Source organism: Brachionichthys hirsutus, unplaced genomic scaffold, assembly GCF_040956055.1.
Source record: "Brachionichthys hirsutus isolate HB-005 unplaced genomic scaffold, CSIRO-AGI_Bhir_v1 contig_853, whole genome shotgun sequence".
NCBI lineage: Eukaryota > Metazoa > Chordata > Actinopteri > Lophiiformes > Brachionichthyidae > Brachionichthys > Brachionichthys hirsutus.
In genome coordinates, this window is record NW_027180343.1 from 204465 (window position 1) to 221598 (window position 17134).

General features: G+C 39.4%; 1 protein-coding gene across 1 annotated transcript in view; it reads right to left on the minus strand.

Moving 5' to 3' along the window:
- LOC137913784 (protein shisa-8-like) overlaps positions 1-17134 on the minus strand; it is a 44368-nt gene that overhangs the window by 20570 nt on the left and 6664 nt on the right. Inside the window, exon 2 of the mRNA XM_068757419.1 lies at positions 3244-3359. Coding sequence (XP_068613520.1) covers positions 3244-3359 — 116 coding nt within the window. The remainder of the gene's footprint in view (positions 1-3243; positions 3360-17134) is intronic.

Consider the following 17134-nt stretch of genomic DNA (forward strand, 5'->3'; position numbering starts at 1 on the left):
TCACACACTGTATTCACTCTTGCCTTGATCTAATGCCTCCTTTTATTCTCCTTTATTATACTTACCTTATTCCTTTCATTAATTTATATTTTCCCCTCCCCTCTCCTTCCCTTCTTCACTCACTGTTTCTGCCCTTCCCTGGCTCAGTAATTTCATCTCCTCCCACCTGTACCTCTCCCTTATTTTACTTTTTCACTGATTGAGTCATTATACTCTGCTTCAATATTTTCCCCCTCTTTTTCCTTTTTCTCTCTGTTTTCTACTTTTTTATTTTCTCAAATATGCCAGTCCAATATCTTGCCACTTTTGTGCCTTAATTCATCCCTTACATCGTATTGAATATTTCTGCGCCTTTTGAAATGAGCACCGGAAAACAGTGAAAGGCAGATAAGTCTTTCTTTGTCAGATAATAAACATGAGGATTTAGCAGATGTCATTGATAAGAAGTACCCAGAACCTTTTCAGTGTATTTTTATCATCATTTAACAGGATAATTGTTTCATTATATATATATATATTTCAGCTTGTTTAATTGTTCTATAAATTAGTCGAGAAAACATTGCATAGAAACGTAATCAAAATTGTGAACCACTAATGCACAATAGTCTTATCTTTAGTTTAAACATCCACTGAAAATTGAGACACAGAAACGTTTACCAAAATTGATTCAGCAGTTGAGAAGATGTTCACCCTGGAAAATTCCCAAACGTTTTAGCACAAAACACAAAAATTGATCCTCAAAGTGTGCTTGTTTCATTCGTTTGAGGATTTTGACCCATCTTCTTTCTTCCACTCAAACATAATTTCTGCTTTACTGTCAGCTTCTCCCTCTTTTTGTACAAATGGCCTGAAGGATTAAATACGTTTAATTAAGAGGTGATTACGTGTTGACAGCTGACACTGCAGGGGCAGGATGGCTTTATCATCATTGTCCCAGACTGTCATCACCTTTACCCTCATTCAGCACGACACACACACTCTCTATCCTGGGTAGATTCCGTCTTTTTTTTTTTCTCCCATTCTTTCACACCTTTCACACCTTTCCTGCTGCTCTTTCCTCTCTTGTAATATGTGTTGATTACGTGCACATCGACACATCAGTTACAGCTGTCTGAAAGGAAACAAAAAGAAGCTATATTTAAAAAAACGATACAAATCCGAGAACACAAGCCTCAGTAAAGGCAGTTAAATTTCCGCATCATGTGACAACACTTTAAAGCAATAGTAAGTCACATGATAATTTGATCAAACATCATTTGATGCATTGCCAATGAAAAGCTACTTTTTTTTAAAAGTCTGGGACTCTTGCCTGTAGTACTTTTGACCCTCGCTGTCGTCTTCCTTGCTACAAAGATTTCCTAGATAAAACTGTACCTGTAATTTTGTCTGTGTGTCTTGTAAAGCTAGCACCATTGTAGTATTTTGACTGGAATATAACTTGGATCCAGATGTGTGCTGGATCTTATAGGGTCCATTTTTTTCCAACGAGACATGAGTTCCATTTAAACATCTGTCTGACTCCTCAGGGTTAGAAATCACCAGCCTTTGATCCCATTTTTGGCACATGTCCCTCTCCTCCATCGAATTTAATGAAATGCCTATGGGCAGCTTATGTGTAATTGATTAAAAAAAAATGCTGATCAATTTCTTTCATGGCATATGCCTCATGCTTCCCGTAAGTTTGGTGGAAATAGAATCCATCAAAAATAAAAATAAGAAAGTCAAAAGAAAGAAAGCCAAAATAGTGTAGTGTCATGCGATGTTGTACTGCATACATGCCTTTTTTTAAATTTATTATTTTATACATTTTCTATTCTATTCTCTACACTAAACATGCCTGGGTGGATGCATGTTTATGCAGGAAATGAGTTGGGGTTGGGAGGGCAGGGAATAAAGAAAGAGCAAGGGAAGACGACAGAAGAAAGCAGCCTAACAAGCTCAGTATGGGGTGAAAACAGGCCAAAACCTTGTTTATTGCAACTGTGGGAAGATGAAAGTAGCCGGCAATGCCTTAGCTTAGATGCCTTTTGTCTGTATGGGTGAATAAATAATGCCTAAGAGAGAGGGTGAATTATAGACAATGAGAAATAAGGAAACTTTATGCTATAATAATTTATTAATTGAATTTTTGTATTTTGGATAAAGAAGTTATTAGTGAATTGTCTTTGTCGATATCATATGGCTTTAGATCTGCTTTGAACAGTAACTGGACTTTATTATTGCTGCGATGTCAAACGACCAGGGCCAAATTGTGAGACAACAAAGCATGCCATCGCTCTTGTTACAAATGTGTCCCCAGGAAATAGATGGTACCCATTAATCCTAATATCAATTCACAGATGAAGCACAGGGTTATATATAGTGTATGTGTGAGAGAGAGACAGATCGGTCCCACTGCCTCTCCTCTGTGGGTTTGGAGCTGGAACACGGGTTAATTACATCTTAATTAAATATGACCTTTCTGTCCCCCGGCCCTCCTAACCCATGAATGACACATGACATGTATGAATGTCTTTGTGCTCCACATAAAGACAGTAGAAGAGAATGTTTTGTGTGTGTCACTTTTAGGGGGTATAGTCTTCAGAATTCAAACACATGCACCTTTGGCTGTAATGAGTCTGTAAAAATATCTGTTTATGTGGGCATGAATGCTCTCAGGTGGGATACGTCACTGTCTTGTGAGCTCAGTGCCAACGTGTCGTGTTTTGAGTACAGTTATACCTCGACATACGAGTGTTCCGAGACATGTGAAAAATGTATTTGACATACGAGTGATTAGCGTTACGAGCTCGGTCCTGGAACGAATTATAATATGTCAAGGTATTACTGTATGTCAAATAAGGGGCATGAAGGGGTGTCATTCAATACTGTCCTCTCCATTAATCCCCACTGTGTCTGACGTGTGATTAGGGAGGTCACTGTACAACCAAGCTTCCCAAATGCTCTGGAGGAAAATCAGCTAAACTGAAAATAAAGAGATAATTTAAGAAATTATAGATTCTGTGTCTCAGTAAGCGTGTTGAAGCCTTAATCAGGTCAGTAAAAGTAATAAAACAGTTAAAGCTGGAACAATAATAATAATAAATGGCTCCATTATAGATGAATCATTCATAGCTCACTAAGATGAAAGGATTAAATAGTGAGATTGTGGTCGAAACGGCTCCAATAAATAGTTTAAAAATACTTTTGTTGTTGCATGTAAACCCAGACAGATACACGGGCACACACACGTCGAGCACTGACCGTTATTGGACCGTAGTGCCCTGACTGAAATGCCATTGGTCCCTATAGGGTGATGAAGCCCGGTTCTATCCACACCTCCTGCCTCGCCTGGTTGCTTAAGGAGCTCCGTCAGAGTCCTAACAGGAGGAAGGGAAACACAATTTTAGAAAGATTATTAAAATATTACCAATGCAATATGAAAAGTAGAAAAAGACTCCACAGAATGTCTTACAAATGTAACTTCAGTAGTCAATATCGAACAAAAGAAACAAAGAGGGCTGAACAAGCACTAGAGAGATCTGACAGGAAATAGTCAAAAGAATAAAAACAGATAGTGTTTTAACCGATTCAATCTGCATCAATCTTAATTCACTTTAAACAACCTGCCGATGCCGAGACATTTTGAACGAATTGTTCGCATCTTTCAAAACAAACCCAAAAGGAAAATGCTTGAATTGAATTGAAGAGGAATTGAGGATGAGTCTGCCGATGGATGGATGCCAACTGGGAGCATGAATAAAATATTAACAACATTCTGTCTTGCCAACTTTTACTGTTTGACGCTTTTGAACAAGTTCTGATGCCTCCTTAAAACTGGAACACAGACAGAAAAAGGTCTTTCTACATGGCAATTTAACTTTTTTTAAGGTTCATAAAGATCCTGCAGCTGCAAAACAAGGACTGGGACTGTGTTCATCTTACAAGCAGCAGACTGTGAGTCGATTTCATTGCAAGATTCAAGTAAACACTAAATAATAATGATAATAATAGTTGTCATGCTTAATGCATAATCTTCTTACATAATATATAGCACAATGGATATTTTGTCACCAAAATGAGTTTGCTGATGAGATAGAAGAGCTGCATTGTGTTCTTCATTCCAGAACAGAATAATCGTACGCCTTTGCACAAAATCAAAGGTTTCGGGAAGGAGAAATTTGCGTTGCTCTCCTCCCCTGACACATTTTTCACTCTTACCATTAAGCAATCTTCAGCTGGCTCAGTGAGCTGCACAGCGGCCGGCAGATTTGCTATCGTACTACGTTGACAGCTCCCTGGTGTGAATGTGAAAAGGAGTGTTGCTGAAAAACAACCGTCTCAGCAAAACCTACCCTGCGTAACAGTTCCACCAAAATGTTCTTTATTTCAGAACTATTCTGCTTTGATAGGAAATCTCTCCTGACCCTTAATGTGCAATTTGTTTCCAAACTCAATAATTCTATTTATTATCAAAGGTACAAGAGAAGAGATCTGACATAAGGCAAATGTGCATGGATGAAAATAGTGCCTTGAAATGCAATGAGAATAAATACTCTTTAAAAAAACAAAATAAAAAGGTTTCTTCATACCAGTAAGGAGGGAACGTGCCGTGGGAAAGCATACACATGCTTGCATCTCAATTGCCTATTACATTTTCTGCTTGCGCGCCAACCTACGTCTCTTTCATCTCATCAGTAACTGTCCACTTCAATTCCATTACTTCTTCTCCCTTCATGCTCGGTGGCAATAAAGCAAACTGAAGCTGCGCAGTCTCTTGCCTCCCCTCCCACCCCGTGTGTCTCTTAACTCCCAGCCCCTCCAGAATGAGCAACATTGTTCAGCACTTGTTGTTCTATCTCTACCTCTCTCTTCCTGGAAACATTCTCTTCTTATTGTTTCTTATCTTCTCAACTCTTTGGCTTACTTAACCCCCTCTAGTCATCTCACCCCCTTCATGTTTTTCATCAGTTACAAGCCCTTTATCCCTTCCTGCGTGGCTTCTTTGACCCTCTTATCATTCCTTTCCTGGTTCATTTCTTGCACTCTCTCTCTCGTCCTGTCTGAACCGTCTCAACCCTCTCAGCTTCTTACCTTTTGACCTGATTTAAAAGGCTTTAACGACCACATGCTCAACATTGTCCTGATTAAGAAAAAAAAACAAGTGTAAAGAAACATGAATTTGGTTTATTAAAACACAAATGTAAAATGCTCAGCAGCAGAAAAGCTGCTTAAAGTATAACAGTGATAAATGAAGCGAGCCCAGTGAATAAATCTGACTATACTTCCCAGGGAAATAATTTAACACGTGTGGTAATTGCTTCAAATGGCGTCAGCCATCTAACATTATGGGACCTTTTCAGTCAAGCGAAATTAGCGATCCTTCGAGACGTTTATAGTAAAATGATTAGTCTCTAATTATTGCGCTGATATTCTGGCAGCATGAGCACACTCAGGGGTGACACTTCTCCCACTTGATTAGACCTTGACAGCTCAGCACTGTGATATTGTTGTTCTAAGTTCAAAATACAGACACCAGAAGAGGAGAGCGATAATACTGCTAGAACATTCTTTTAAAATACATTTCTATAAAATAATTGTCTAAGAAAATGTGATATTTTAAGAGCAATGAAGAGCTCCCAATACAAAAAAAAAGTTTCGATATATATTCTTCTAGTGTGGAAGCTATTGGAATAAATGGATAATATTGGAACAATGTATTTAATGGTGACCTAAAAACAACACAGATTGGTCAGAGACAAGCATCAGCTTGTAGCAGACATGGAAGATCCTGCACAGCAGAAAAGCATGGCCACCCTTTTTAAACTATGGGGATCCTAATTTTTGGTCATGATTACCAAAATTGCTCAAGAGGTGCAGATGTTCCTTTCTTTGATGCCCAAAATGAAGATCACATGAAATGAAGAAGTCTGGCGTACTTAGACTTGACAGTTTCATGGGGTAATTGTAATGTACGCTCTCTACTGCCTTAAACACTGTTCTGCCACAGTAATCTCTCCAGCACAGCATCTCATCCGAAGGCTCCCTTTATGAGTTGATGTTAGTGCCTATTGGTTTGTAGTAAATAGTCTAAAAGGGAGCTTGTGAGTCCAGCACAATGAAGTCATCACCCTGCTTGCATATAAAAATCTGCTGCTGCAATGTAAATTTGAGAAAGTGGACAGTAATAAAATTACATTTGCAGCCAACTGTTCCAAAGATATTTTGCAATACCTGCCGGGTCCAGCAGAGAGGAGGGAGGGTCCCAAACTGTGAGACCTGACCATTCAGTTTGAATTTGTTGCAACATCACATCTGCTCCGGATTCTATGATGAAACATGCAATATTTTGTTCCTCCAATTGTCTGTGCTTCATGCTAAATATAAAGTGGCCAAAACATAAAACACCCTACAGTCACGGAATAAAACATTCTAGGTTGTTCAACGCACAGGCGCGCAAACAGACACTGGTGCACGAGAACAAATTTCCTCTCCTGGGTTTATAACACAGCATTTGTATCTGAATCCCTCCTCACTGTCACAGTGGGTTAGTTTTTATTACAACCCCCCCCCCCCCCTACAGATAATTCCGGGGGTCCGTAACCTAGCAAGCGACTGAACACAGAGGCGTAACCCTGCTGTTTTCATCTGCGTTGCTGCACGATTGTGTGATGCTTGCATTTGCAACTAACCTGCATAAACACAAAACGACATGTTAATGCAGGCACACATGCAGGCAAATAGACGATGCTTGCATAGACAGACACGCAGACAGAACCCCTCACACATGCACACACACACACACAGCGCCTGTTTCCTACCTACAGTGTTTGCCTAAAGGGAGTTATTTGACGCCACACTGGAGTGACTCACCCTTTAATTCTCATGGGTAGTAATTTAGAGAGGTTACTGAGTGTGTGTGTGTGTGTGTGTGTGTGTGTGTGTGTGTGCGTGTGTGCGTGTGTGTGAGAGAGAGAGTTTTTAAATGAACAAGTGAGCCAGTGAAGAGGGTATATGTGAGTTCAGGAGTGTGGGACGTTTTCTCTCTGTATTTCACTATTCATCAGAAATGTTAGCCTCAACACACAAAGGAAAAACAAATAAACCAAATAGTATTTTTTATTGTGGCCTTTTGATTTTCCACCTACTTATTTAATATTATATATTGGAGAGCAACACATTAAAGTAGAGTTTAATTATCTGTCATAATTGCTGCAGAGACTGTTCATTGCAGCCTTTTATAAGAGTCTGGCTGTTACATAAACTGAGTTGATGTGAACAATTAAGTATTGTCAAAGTTAACAGCATTTTGTACTCGAATGACAAACTGATCAAATGTACGTTGACCAAAATGGCAAAACATAATGGCAGCTTTCAGTGACACAGATGTGAAATGGTAGAAAATGGACATAGCGACTCACATCCAGTTGGAACAAATTTAGTTTTGCACAATTTAACCAGCTATACCCCTAAGGTTGTCAGTTAGGCAACACACACATACACGCACAAACACAAACACAAACACACACTAATACAATCAAAGCCAGCCAAAGGGATGCTGTGGTGCCACAAGTGGTAGCGTCTTCTCATGTGGTCTGACGCATCCGATATTCTGACATACCTGCACACTCTTAGGTGTGCACACACATGTACTCATCAGAAATGCTGATGTGTTGTAGCTGCCAGATAGTGCACCCTTGTGGGCTTGGTGCAGAGCCTGGATCTGTCTCCCACCCAGCTATACTCCTATTAGAGCTGACAGCTGCCAAATAATGTCTGTTGGCAGGGCTGAGCGCCTGCAGTGCCAGGGCCTGTTCTGTTTTCATGCCGAGTCTCTTACATGATCTGGTGTTTTGTGCAAACCCTGAGATAGGAAGAGTTTAAGTCCAAAACACTGCATCTGGATCTATTTAGGGAACATATGTTGCTTCAATACTCACAATAATATTTAAAGAATAGAATGTGGGGCAGGCTCATTTAACATTAAGGATGAATATTACTGTCAAACATCAATATTGAACCTTCTGAATGCCTTCATGTTATTGTTAATTGTTTGGAATATTATTTAAATGGATGGGAAATTTCAGTCTCAGATCAGAGATCTTTTTTGTTTCGGGGGGGAACCAGCCAATGAAAATAACAATTAATTAAAAGACATTTTTATGATTTAAATTTGGTCATTTCCTTACCAAACCAATCGCTGGAAGGATCTCAAGGGATGAGGATGCAGCACTGCTAAAGATGATGTCACGGAAAATACCATATGTCAGTGTCTGAGTCACCACATGCACATATTATTTTTGGTTCATCTTCATTTTGGAACAAAGTGCACACATACACACACACACACACACACATTTATTCTCCTCAAGGGATTTGTTCCCAGACGTTCATCAGAGTGACGCAGACATAACCAAACACATGAATACACACAGACGAACATGAACACATTGTCAGCAGCATATTATGCATCCTGTGAAGCCTTTGATGTTATTGATAACATGCGGCGATTCTGCATGCTATGATCACATCACCATCCATCATTAATTTGAAATAGACTTTCCCAGGTATCAAGTGTCCAAGGAACTTGTCAAATATCATGCTTTATTTGTTTTGAAAATCAAGTGCTTACTGTGTCGGTATCTTGGTTAAATACCAACCGATTGCATAGAGATTACAGTAATTTGCAATATTACTAGCTTGACACTATAGGGTTAACAATAAGTCTTACAACATTTTCTGATGCCACTCTACTGCATCTAAATTGACAATAAAACCAACTGTGTGCGTTGTCTTTTCTCTGCTCTTGAGTTGCTCTTCAAAGACTAATTTAAACTTGTCTGATCACTGTAGCTGCATCGCTGTCACGCAGAACAAGCCGGTGCGTATCTGTTTGACGTGAGACAATACATTCAATGCAACGCAACACAAAGCAACACTGCAAAGTGTTGCAACTCGGCGCAACACACGAGGGAGTCAGGTGTCAACCAATGTTTAGCTCATAGCATACATTCACTCAAGCATAGGAATTCCCTTCACACTGCATTTGGCTCAAAGTTCAACCTTGCAAAGCGGCATCACTTAATGTTTGCAATATGTAGTCTGTCGCAAGGTTCACGAGCACATACACGTTGGTGAACACAAGGTGCAAGGGCAGTCCCGCAACGCGCTATAATCCACTAATGGGTGCACAGGATTCACAGTCAATCGTCATTTGTCATGAAATCACAAAAGCACTCGCACACGAGTGTTCAGAATGTCAAAGCTCGGTTCCGTGTGAGTGAGTGCAAAGCTACAGGGTGGGTCACATCAATGACTCCAATCCATCAACCTGTCTGACTTGACTATTTCTACGGAATTCTCTCTCTCTTTCTCTCTCTCTCTCTGTTAACTCAAACTCTATCTTTGGCTGCATCGTTTTTTACACGTTAATTTTTTTTCTCTTCCTTTCCCCTTTATTGAAACGATCCATTTCATGAGAGCCAATTTATTCTTGATGCCTGTCTTTATTTGTCCTCCAAATCTATCCTGTCTCTCTTTATACTTGACAGCCCTCACCTTCTAGTTTTCCGAATATCATTTTCATGAATTCAACAAACATTCACTTTTCCGTAGAATTGACCAAGAGATTTTCTGTGCCCCAACATCAGAAATGTGGTGACGGGAAATGATGGTGAAATGTACCTACAAGCAAATATTGAAGTAATATAATTTCAAGAAAATCTGGAAGATTTATGAAAAATAGTTTCTATCCTCAATTTCTTAATTAAGATAACAATGTCTGTTTTTTAATCACATTATACAATTGTTGAGAATAAAAATCCCCTGATCAATGAAACCAGTTTTCATGTCCACATCCTGATGAGAGTCGTGAGGACAGGAGGGAGCGATGAAAAGAGTGCGGCAGAGATTAATGGAGTGATGGACGGAAAAATTAACAAGCTTAGTTTACTCTTTTGATAAAATACCAATTAACCAATCGCTTTCACCAGTTTATCTCAATTATTTTCTTTCCCAAGCCATCTACTTTGTTCAGATTCACCCGCGCTCTCTCTCTCTCCTCCACACATCTACTTGTCTTCCTTTCTAGTTTGCCTGTTCCTCTTTTAATGGGGCTCCAACTCGGCAAACTCTCCCTGTATTTCTCACATTTAGTTTACGTCCATTCCCATTTTCTCATCTCCCACACTCTCGATCTTCTCTTTATTTTGTTCTCCGTTAGTTTCCCCTTATCTCCACTGCCTCTCTCTCTCTCTCTCTCTCTCTCTCTCTCTCTCTCTCTATCTCTCTCTCTTTCTCTCTCTCTCTCCCTCCTCTGTTATGTGTGCTGTTTAGCTGCGCTTAGCTTCACCTGTCAGCTTGGATCAGAGCTGTGGAGCAGCTACATGACAAACTGTCCTCTGATTCACTTACACACACATGCACACACACACACTTGTAGCTTCTGCTCAGAACCCCCTCTGTACCAGCCCTCTTACTCTCGCTCTGTGTCACCGGTTTGGTTCTTTGTGTTAATGCTTTAATTCGTCTATATTTCTGTGCACATATCTTAACTGAATATGCTTTGTGTCAAAAAGAAGAGGGAACTAGATTGTATATGTAGGCAGGATTTTATCATTCATAAGCATTAAATCTGTGTCTTGTCTGAATGGTGGAGCAACTGTTTAAATATTTTGCCACATGATTAATCTGTGACATTTAACTTGTTGATTTTTTTTATTTGATGCAAAATCAATTGAACCTCAAAGTTTGACCCCAATTTATTTATGCAAGCACAGATTTTGATTGGGTGTATTAAATGTAACTAACAAAATAACCAGCGAGAGATCTCACTGAGCTAAACACTTTAGAAACTTTCCAGATGAAGGCTTTAGATAAAAACCAAATCTGTGTGCACGTTTCGTTATGATGAGCTGTCGAAAGCATCATCTTCAACGGAGCTCGTACTCTGAACGGAGTAGTGTACCACTGGCGCAGACGTCATGCCCAGCACACATCATGGAGAGGGTATTCACAGTGACTCGCTCATCCAGGATGTACCCATGCATTAGATTTCAACTTTGGATCCACTGAAGGCAACGCAGGCGCAGCAGAGACACGGCTTAGCTACACTAGCCTCTGCTGAATTTCACAGACTGGCAAACTCAGAAAAAAACCTATTTTTTGTTTCATTGCCATGCAGGTCCATTAGGACTAGCGCGGCATGAAAACAAATTGTCTAAACTAAGATGAGATGTAATTTAGCAAAATACATTCTTAGCTCTATTGATAATTATCTTATGTTTTTATTACAAAATCACATTGGCCTTTGTTTTAACTTCCCCCCTAGTACAAGTACGTAAATCTTGTTTTCTGACTCTAGTGCGACATCATTCCTCGATCCAGAGTTACGTATATGGACCGTACCACAACGTACAAATAATAACAAAGACCATTGTTTGTCCCCCTCCTCTCAGGGTGTTCTTAGCAAAAGAGCGTGTGATTATTCCAACAAGCATCCTCATGCCTCAGAGGCGTAGAGGTCAGTCTCTGTAGTCGGTTGATACTTAATGAAGTATTTTGAATCTGAATCTTTGAAGGTTATATTGCATTACCGTGCACACATCTCATTACACAATGATGCTGCTAAAATCAGGTGTCTGCTTACAACATACCCCATTACACAGGGTCTATTTAGAAGCAGATATATTTGGTTTGCTGTGGTCACTTTCTAAAAATATAAATGTAATCGAATACTACAAATAATAACTATTGTTTTCATTGCATGTGCAATGGAGATGGTTGGTGTATTTTACACATACCATCATTCAAATGGCTTCAAATAATCATCCATTTGCTTCCCCCCATGTGCCTCTAAGAAATATTTACCAGGTCTTTGAAATCCAACCCCAAAATAATTAGTAGATTGAGATAGAATTGTCAAAATACTGATATAATTCTGTGCAAAGCAAACTGACTGAGCACATTAAACCCAGTTAGGTAGGCATATGGGCATCAACTGAGAGCCTTGGGAAGGTTCTTATAGCTCTCACAAGAGCCAGGTCCATAAATCCACTTAATGGCTGCAGATATTAGCACGACATAAACTTCTGGAATAGTCATCACTTCTAGATGAAAGTGGAAGATAGAGCTGAATGGAAGCAGGCAGACAAACAGAGCAAAAGGGAATGGCAGAAAGTGGCTAATTTCATATTTAGTGGTCGAGTGTGTAAATGAATGCGGGTACACATATTTGTGAGGATACAGTCAACACACAAACACAGGAGGCACTCTCCACAGAGTGAATTGTGTGACGCGCTGTATATTCTTTTTGTCTGCTGTTATGCCCTTATTTACCAGCACCAGGTATAAAATTATATTTCATCTAAACATTTGAAGATATACAGGAGTGTACTCAATCTGCAGACTGTTTCTAGGGGTCAGCAGCGCCACAAGATTATTTGTGGAGATGCATGTAAATTATGGCAGGCTAATGCGTTGGGGTGTGTGAAGAATGCATTACCAACTGCTCCTCCAAGCATGTTAAAATGTGTAAAACGTCACATTTTCATGATTTGCCTGGTTCTGTACAATTTATCTTGTCATTTGTGTGCATACAGATGGCTGCTCTGTCCTGCTTTCTGCACAGCTCTCTGAAATGTTTGAGGGCTGTCAACAAGGCAGAAATGGCTTTTTTTGAAGCATAATCCACTCTTGGAGCTGGAAGAAAGTGGGCTGGGGGAAAGACAGGGAGTGGGGAGATTGCTCAGTAATGTATGTAAAAGGAAATGTCCTTTTGTGTTATAGAAAATAGAAATGTCCTTGTATTCTATTATTATAACCTCCACCAAGGAGGTTACTGGTTTTTGATGGCAATTGTCTGTTTGTCTATCTGTTAGAAAGATTACGTGAAAACTGCTGGATGGATCTTGATGAAAAAAATCTGAAGCTCTTGGGCAAACTGTTTGTTTCCTGCACTCTGAATTTTCTACTTCTCCTATCAATTCAGTTGGTAAAAAATAAATATTAACTGTTAGCAAAAAAATACAAAATCATGTAATTTTGACCAAACAATTTCTTAGCAAATGTCTTGTATTCTTTAGAATACTTTCTCATACTTGACGTGTATTATTATCCTGTGATTTCACAACATTCCAGAGGCTACATTTACCTTAAATTTAAATACACCTGTGCGGTCATATTATTTAGTCGAGGCGTGTCACCTTCATCTGAATCTTTGACTTGGGAACAACCAGAAATGCGTTTCTGGAGGAAAAAAACTGCAATAAAACTAAGGAGATTTTCTCAAGATTTACTTAAAGACTAAATCATAAATAAATCAAATGCCCTTCTCATCTATGCATCTTTTTGCTTTATCTTTGTGTTCCATATTTTTCTCTCTGATGTTTTCTCTTTTCCCCCAAACCCTCACTCTCGCTCACTCCTCTCCTCTCCTACGTTATGCAACCATTTTTCTGTGCTCCACTTTCGTAAGGAGTATGCCGAGCCTGTATGGTTAAACAATGCAACTGAGCTGCAGCATTGGGGCTGGGTTTATTGGTTACGGGTAAAAGTGGTAGCCAATGTTTTCAATCCTTAACCGAGGAGAAAGAAGGAATGAACTGTCCATGTTTCCTGGAGAAATAACATAACTTTTTTTTTATCTTGTCCTCAGCAGAGAAGAGTCAAATTATTATTATTATGTAATATCAATGCAGCTAAGCCTATATTCTTTAGTGTGGCCAAACTGCAGATTTCCCTTAAATAAGAACGGTTAATGTTCTCATCTATATAATGGCTACATGATCAATTGGGGCTTTGTATCTTACCTGATGGCCCCAATATACTCCAAAGCAATAAAATTATTCAGCCTTTCCTATTCACCATAAAAACACACCATGGCGGAGACCCATCAATCAGGTTTAGTAGCACATAACACCCTGCCAGCCTGTCATCTGGAAATACATCCTAACACAGGCTAACGCTGTTTCATCTGGACTTTAAACCTACAATGATTTTTTTTTGTCCACACTATAACAGAATCATGAGGTAATTCCGGTCCATTTTCACCACATTTCCTTAAACTAACTGCCTGATAAGGGAAGTATCCTACATGCAAATTAAATATCATGTTAATCTTTATTGGTCAACAATTTCTCAAAGCTACCTTCTGGCTTGGTGTAGCAGGGGTTAGTCCATCCTTCATGCAACTTGAACGTTAACAGGCAAATATTGCTGTTATTTACGCTATACTGCAGGGATTGCCTCACTCAGTGTAGTTTGGCTGATGTCACCCTCTCACATGACGATGGCTGCGGCACAAAGTCCATTGAAGCATTTCCAGCATTGATTTGTCTTTCCATAAAAGGTTTTCCTTCTTGGAGTGATAATTATGTCCAGTCTGAACACAGACATAGAACACGGAGGATTCAGCATAACATTAGCTATAAATCATCATTGATTTTGTGTATTTTCTTCTATCTGAAGTACTGCATTAGGCCATTGAGCCCTACCAGATATACGTACAGTGTTTCTGTCTTAATTTGTCTGAACCTGTTTTTAAGGCTCAGTTGTTTTTGTTGGTTCTTAAGGTCCTTTTATTTGTTTAAATGTGCTTTAACTGCCTTTACTTGTTTTCCTGCTTTGTCTAATATTGTGATATGGGCAATCCTGTATTTGCTGTATTTAAATGTGACATACAAATAAACTGACCTGACTAATGTACACAGTGTGACTCATATCCTCTGTGCTCCATTGGTACACACTCAAGCGCGTGCCGCTACTATAGTAAGAACTGCTAACAGCTGAACTGGCATTACATTCAAGTTCATTGCAGTAACATGATTTGCATATCATTAATAATAATAATAATACAGTATAAGTACATTTTGAGGCTCACAGAAGGAAGATTTTGTCCCATTCTTGGGCAAAAGTCCAGCTTTTCAATGCTTACATATTAACACGTAATGTGCAGTAGAAGGGGAAGGCAGAGGATGGAGAACAATCAGGGAGGGGAGTCAAGGGGGAAAAGGGCAAAATGGAGATGAAGATGATGGATTGAAAAAACGATTACTTCAGCGAGGGAGGAGTGGACGGATCAGGTGAGTTATAGTTTAACCATCATGGCTGTCATGTAGATATAAGAAATCTCAGCTCCCCTGTCATTTCCCATCGACTGTGTTATTTCACAGCAGTCCACAGGGAGTGTTTTATTGTTTTTACTCCAGCTCAAGGGTAAGACATCAAAATAGCCTTTCTTGATTGCTTTCTTGCTTGCTTGCTTTCTTGCTTGCTGTCAACACGTTGAGTTTTACCATTTTGGCGAGATTGTTGGATTTATTTCACAAACAAAAGTGCATGATTCAGTTGTGTGCATTATTAGTAATTGAAGACACTGCATTGGCATCATTAATAGGGCTGGAAAAACAACACAAAATAAAACTTGCAAAGAGTCGACAGTTGGACTATCAGAAAACTGGGATCGTCTCCAGCAATAGTGCGAGGCTCCCAAAGTACTTAGGAAGATGCAGGTAACATATTAGAGCTAAAGGTTGTTGCTGGCTCTCCAGACAACGCAGCGGCTCCGGCAGCAGTTCCCCCGGTTGTACCGTGATTGTGTCATTAACAAAAGTAACTGCAGGCTTGAATCTTGATTATTTTCATTTCATCGTTCAGACAAATGAATCCTGAGTGAGAAGCACAAACATAATCCTGCTGAGAACACTGATAGCAAAGATATGCTCATCTCCTGCTGCTGCCGAGCACCCAGGCTTTGTGAACAATTGTGATACCATATTTAAACTGACACTTCAAACGCACCACGCATGTCCACGTCAGAATTAATTACAGATTCTAGCTCCTCTCTTTGTTTTTATTGATCGTCAGATTGTGGACACACACATAGATGCACAAAAGGCACATTTTGTTGTATAACGTAAAAACGAAACCTGATGTAAAAAAATGTGCAAACATGAAACACAGCTCTGTGTTGTTGACGTTGTTGTTGTTGTGGATGCTACTGAGTTCAATACAATACAAGTGAAACAGGATTCAGCCTAAACCAGTCTGAAGTTAATGTGTATAGCGAGATACAAGAAGATGGATGGATTTGTGCTTCAGGTGAAAATTTGATTTCAAGCCACTTTCTTAGTTTAGTGTTCATGAATCTCAACAATGTTGACGAATACCTGCACTTTATTGGTATTGTTGAACAGGTGTCAGGCAGTTAGCCCAAAGATATCTAGTTCAAGTTAACAGATCACTAAAAGTTAGTTATCATCAGTCATTTTAATTACTATTTACTATTAATTTAATTACTAAAATTAACTTTTTTTTAAAGCACCCAAAAGTCTTGTATGATTCAAATGTACATTTTGTGCAATTATAGTTTAGATAAGTGGATGGATAGATTGATGCTACTGTTGTGAGCCCCAGCAAATAGCTATATTAAGTAAAGGGTTGATTTTCTGTCAGAGAGACTTGGATCTGCCGTCAATCTCCAAGGACTCGACCATTACCAGGTCCAGTGGAGTGGAAATAGAACCAGCGCTGGATGACCTGCTCCAAAAAGTCCATGCAGAGAGACAACCTTTACAGAGATGCTCAGAGACACACAGTATAACACAGTAAGCGCAGAGCTAATGAGTTAGCAAAAACAAGGGGAAGATGCAACTTATTCCCACAACTTTATTAACAAAAGAACCTCCCACAAAACCACCTACAAGCACGTCTAAATTAGAATGTAAAAAAAGAGACATGTTATGGTTGACACAATACTTGGACAATAGGACTTTTTTTCACCATTTATATTCTGACACTATCATAGTGATCTAATTAAATAAAGGAGAAATAATTAATTGGGAAATTAGTGACCGGTTCAAGTCCTGCATCCCCTCTTTTTCTTCATGCACCCAAGTAGCCATCAAGTTATTGTGCAACAATTACTGCAGCTACGTAGGCCTAACTGTAACTGCTATTGCAATGTGCTCGTGAGGTGAAATATGAAGGAACTAGAAACAGGTAGAGAAAAAAAGGGGGGTAGAGACTGAACAGGAGAGCAGAATGCTCATGGGGACTGCAGCAACAGTTGAGCTGAGGAGCTTAGGGCCACTGCAGCAATCTGTTTCACTTATCTGTGCTGCAATGAGGTGAGGTGCAGAGTTACAATCATCACAGA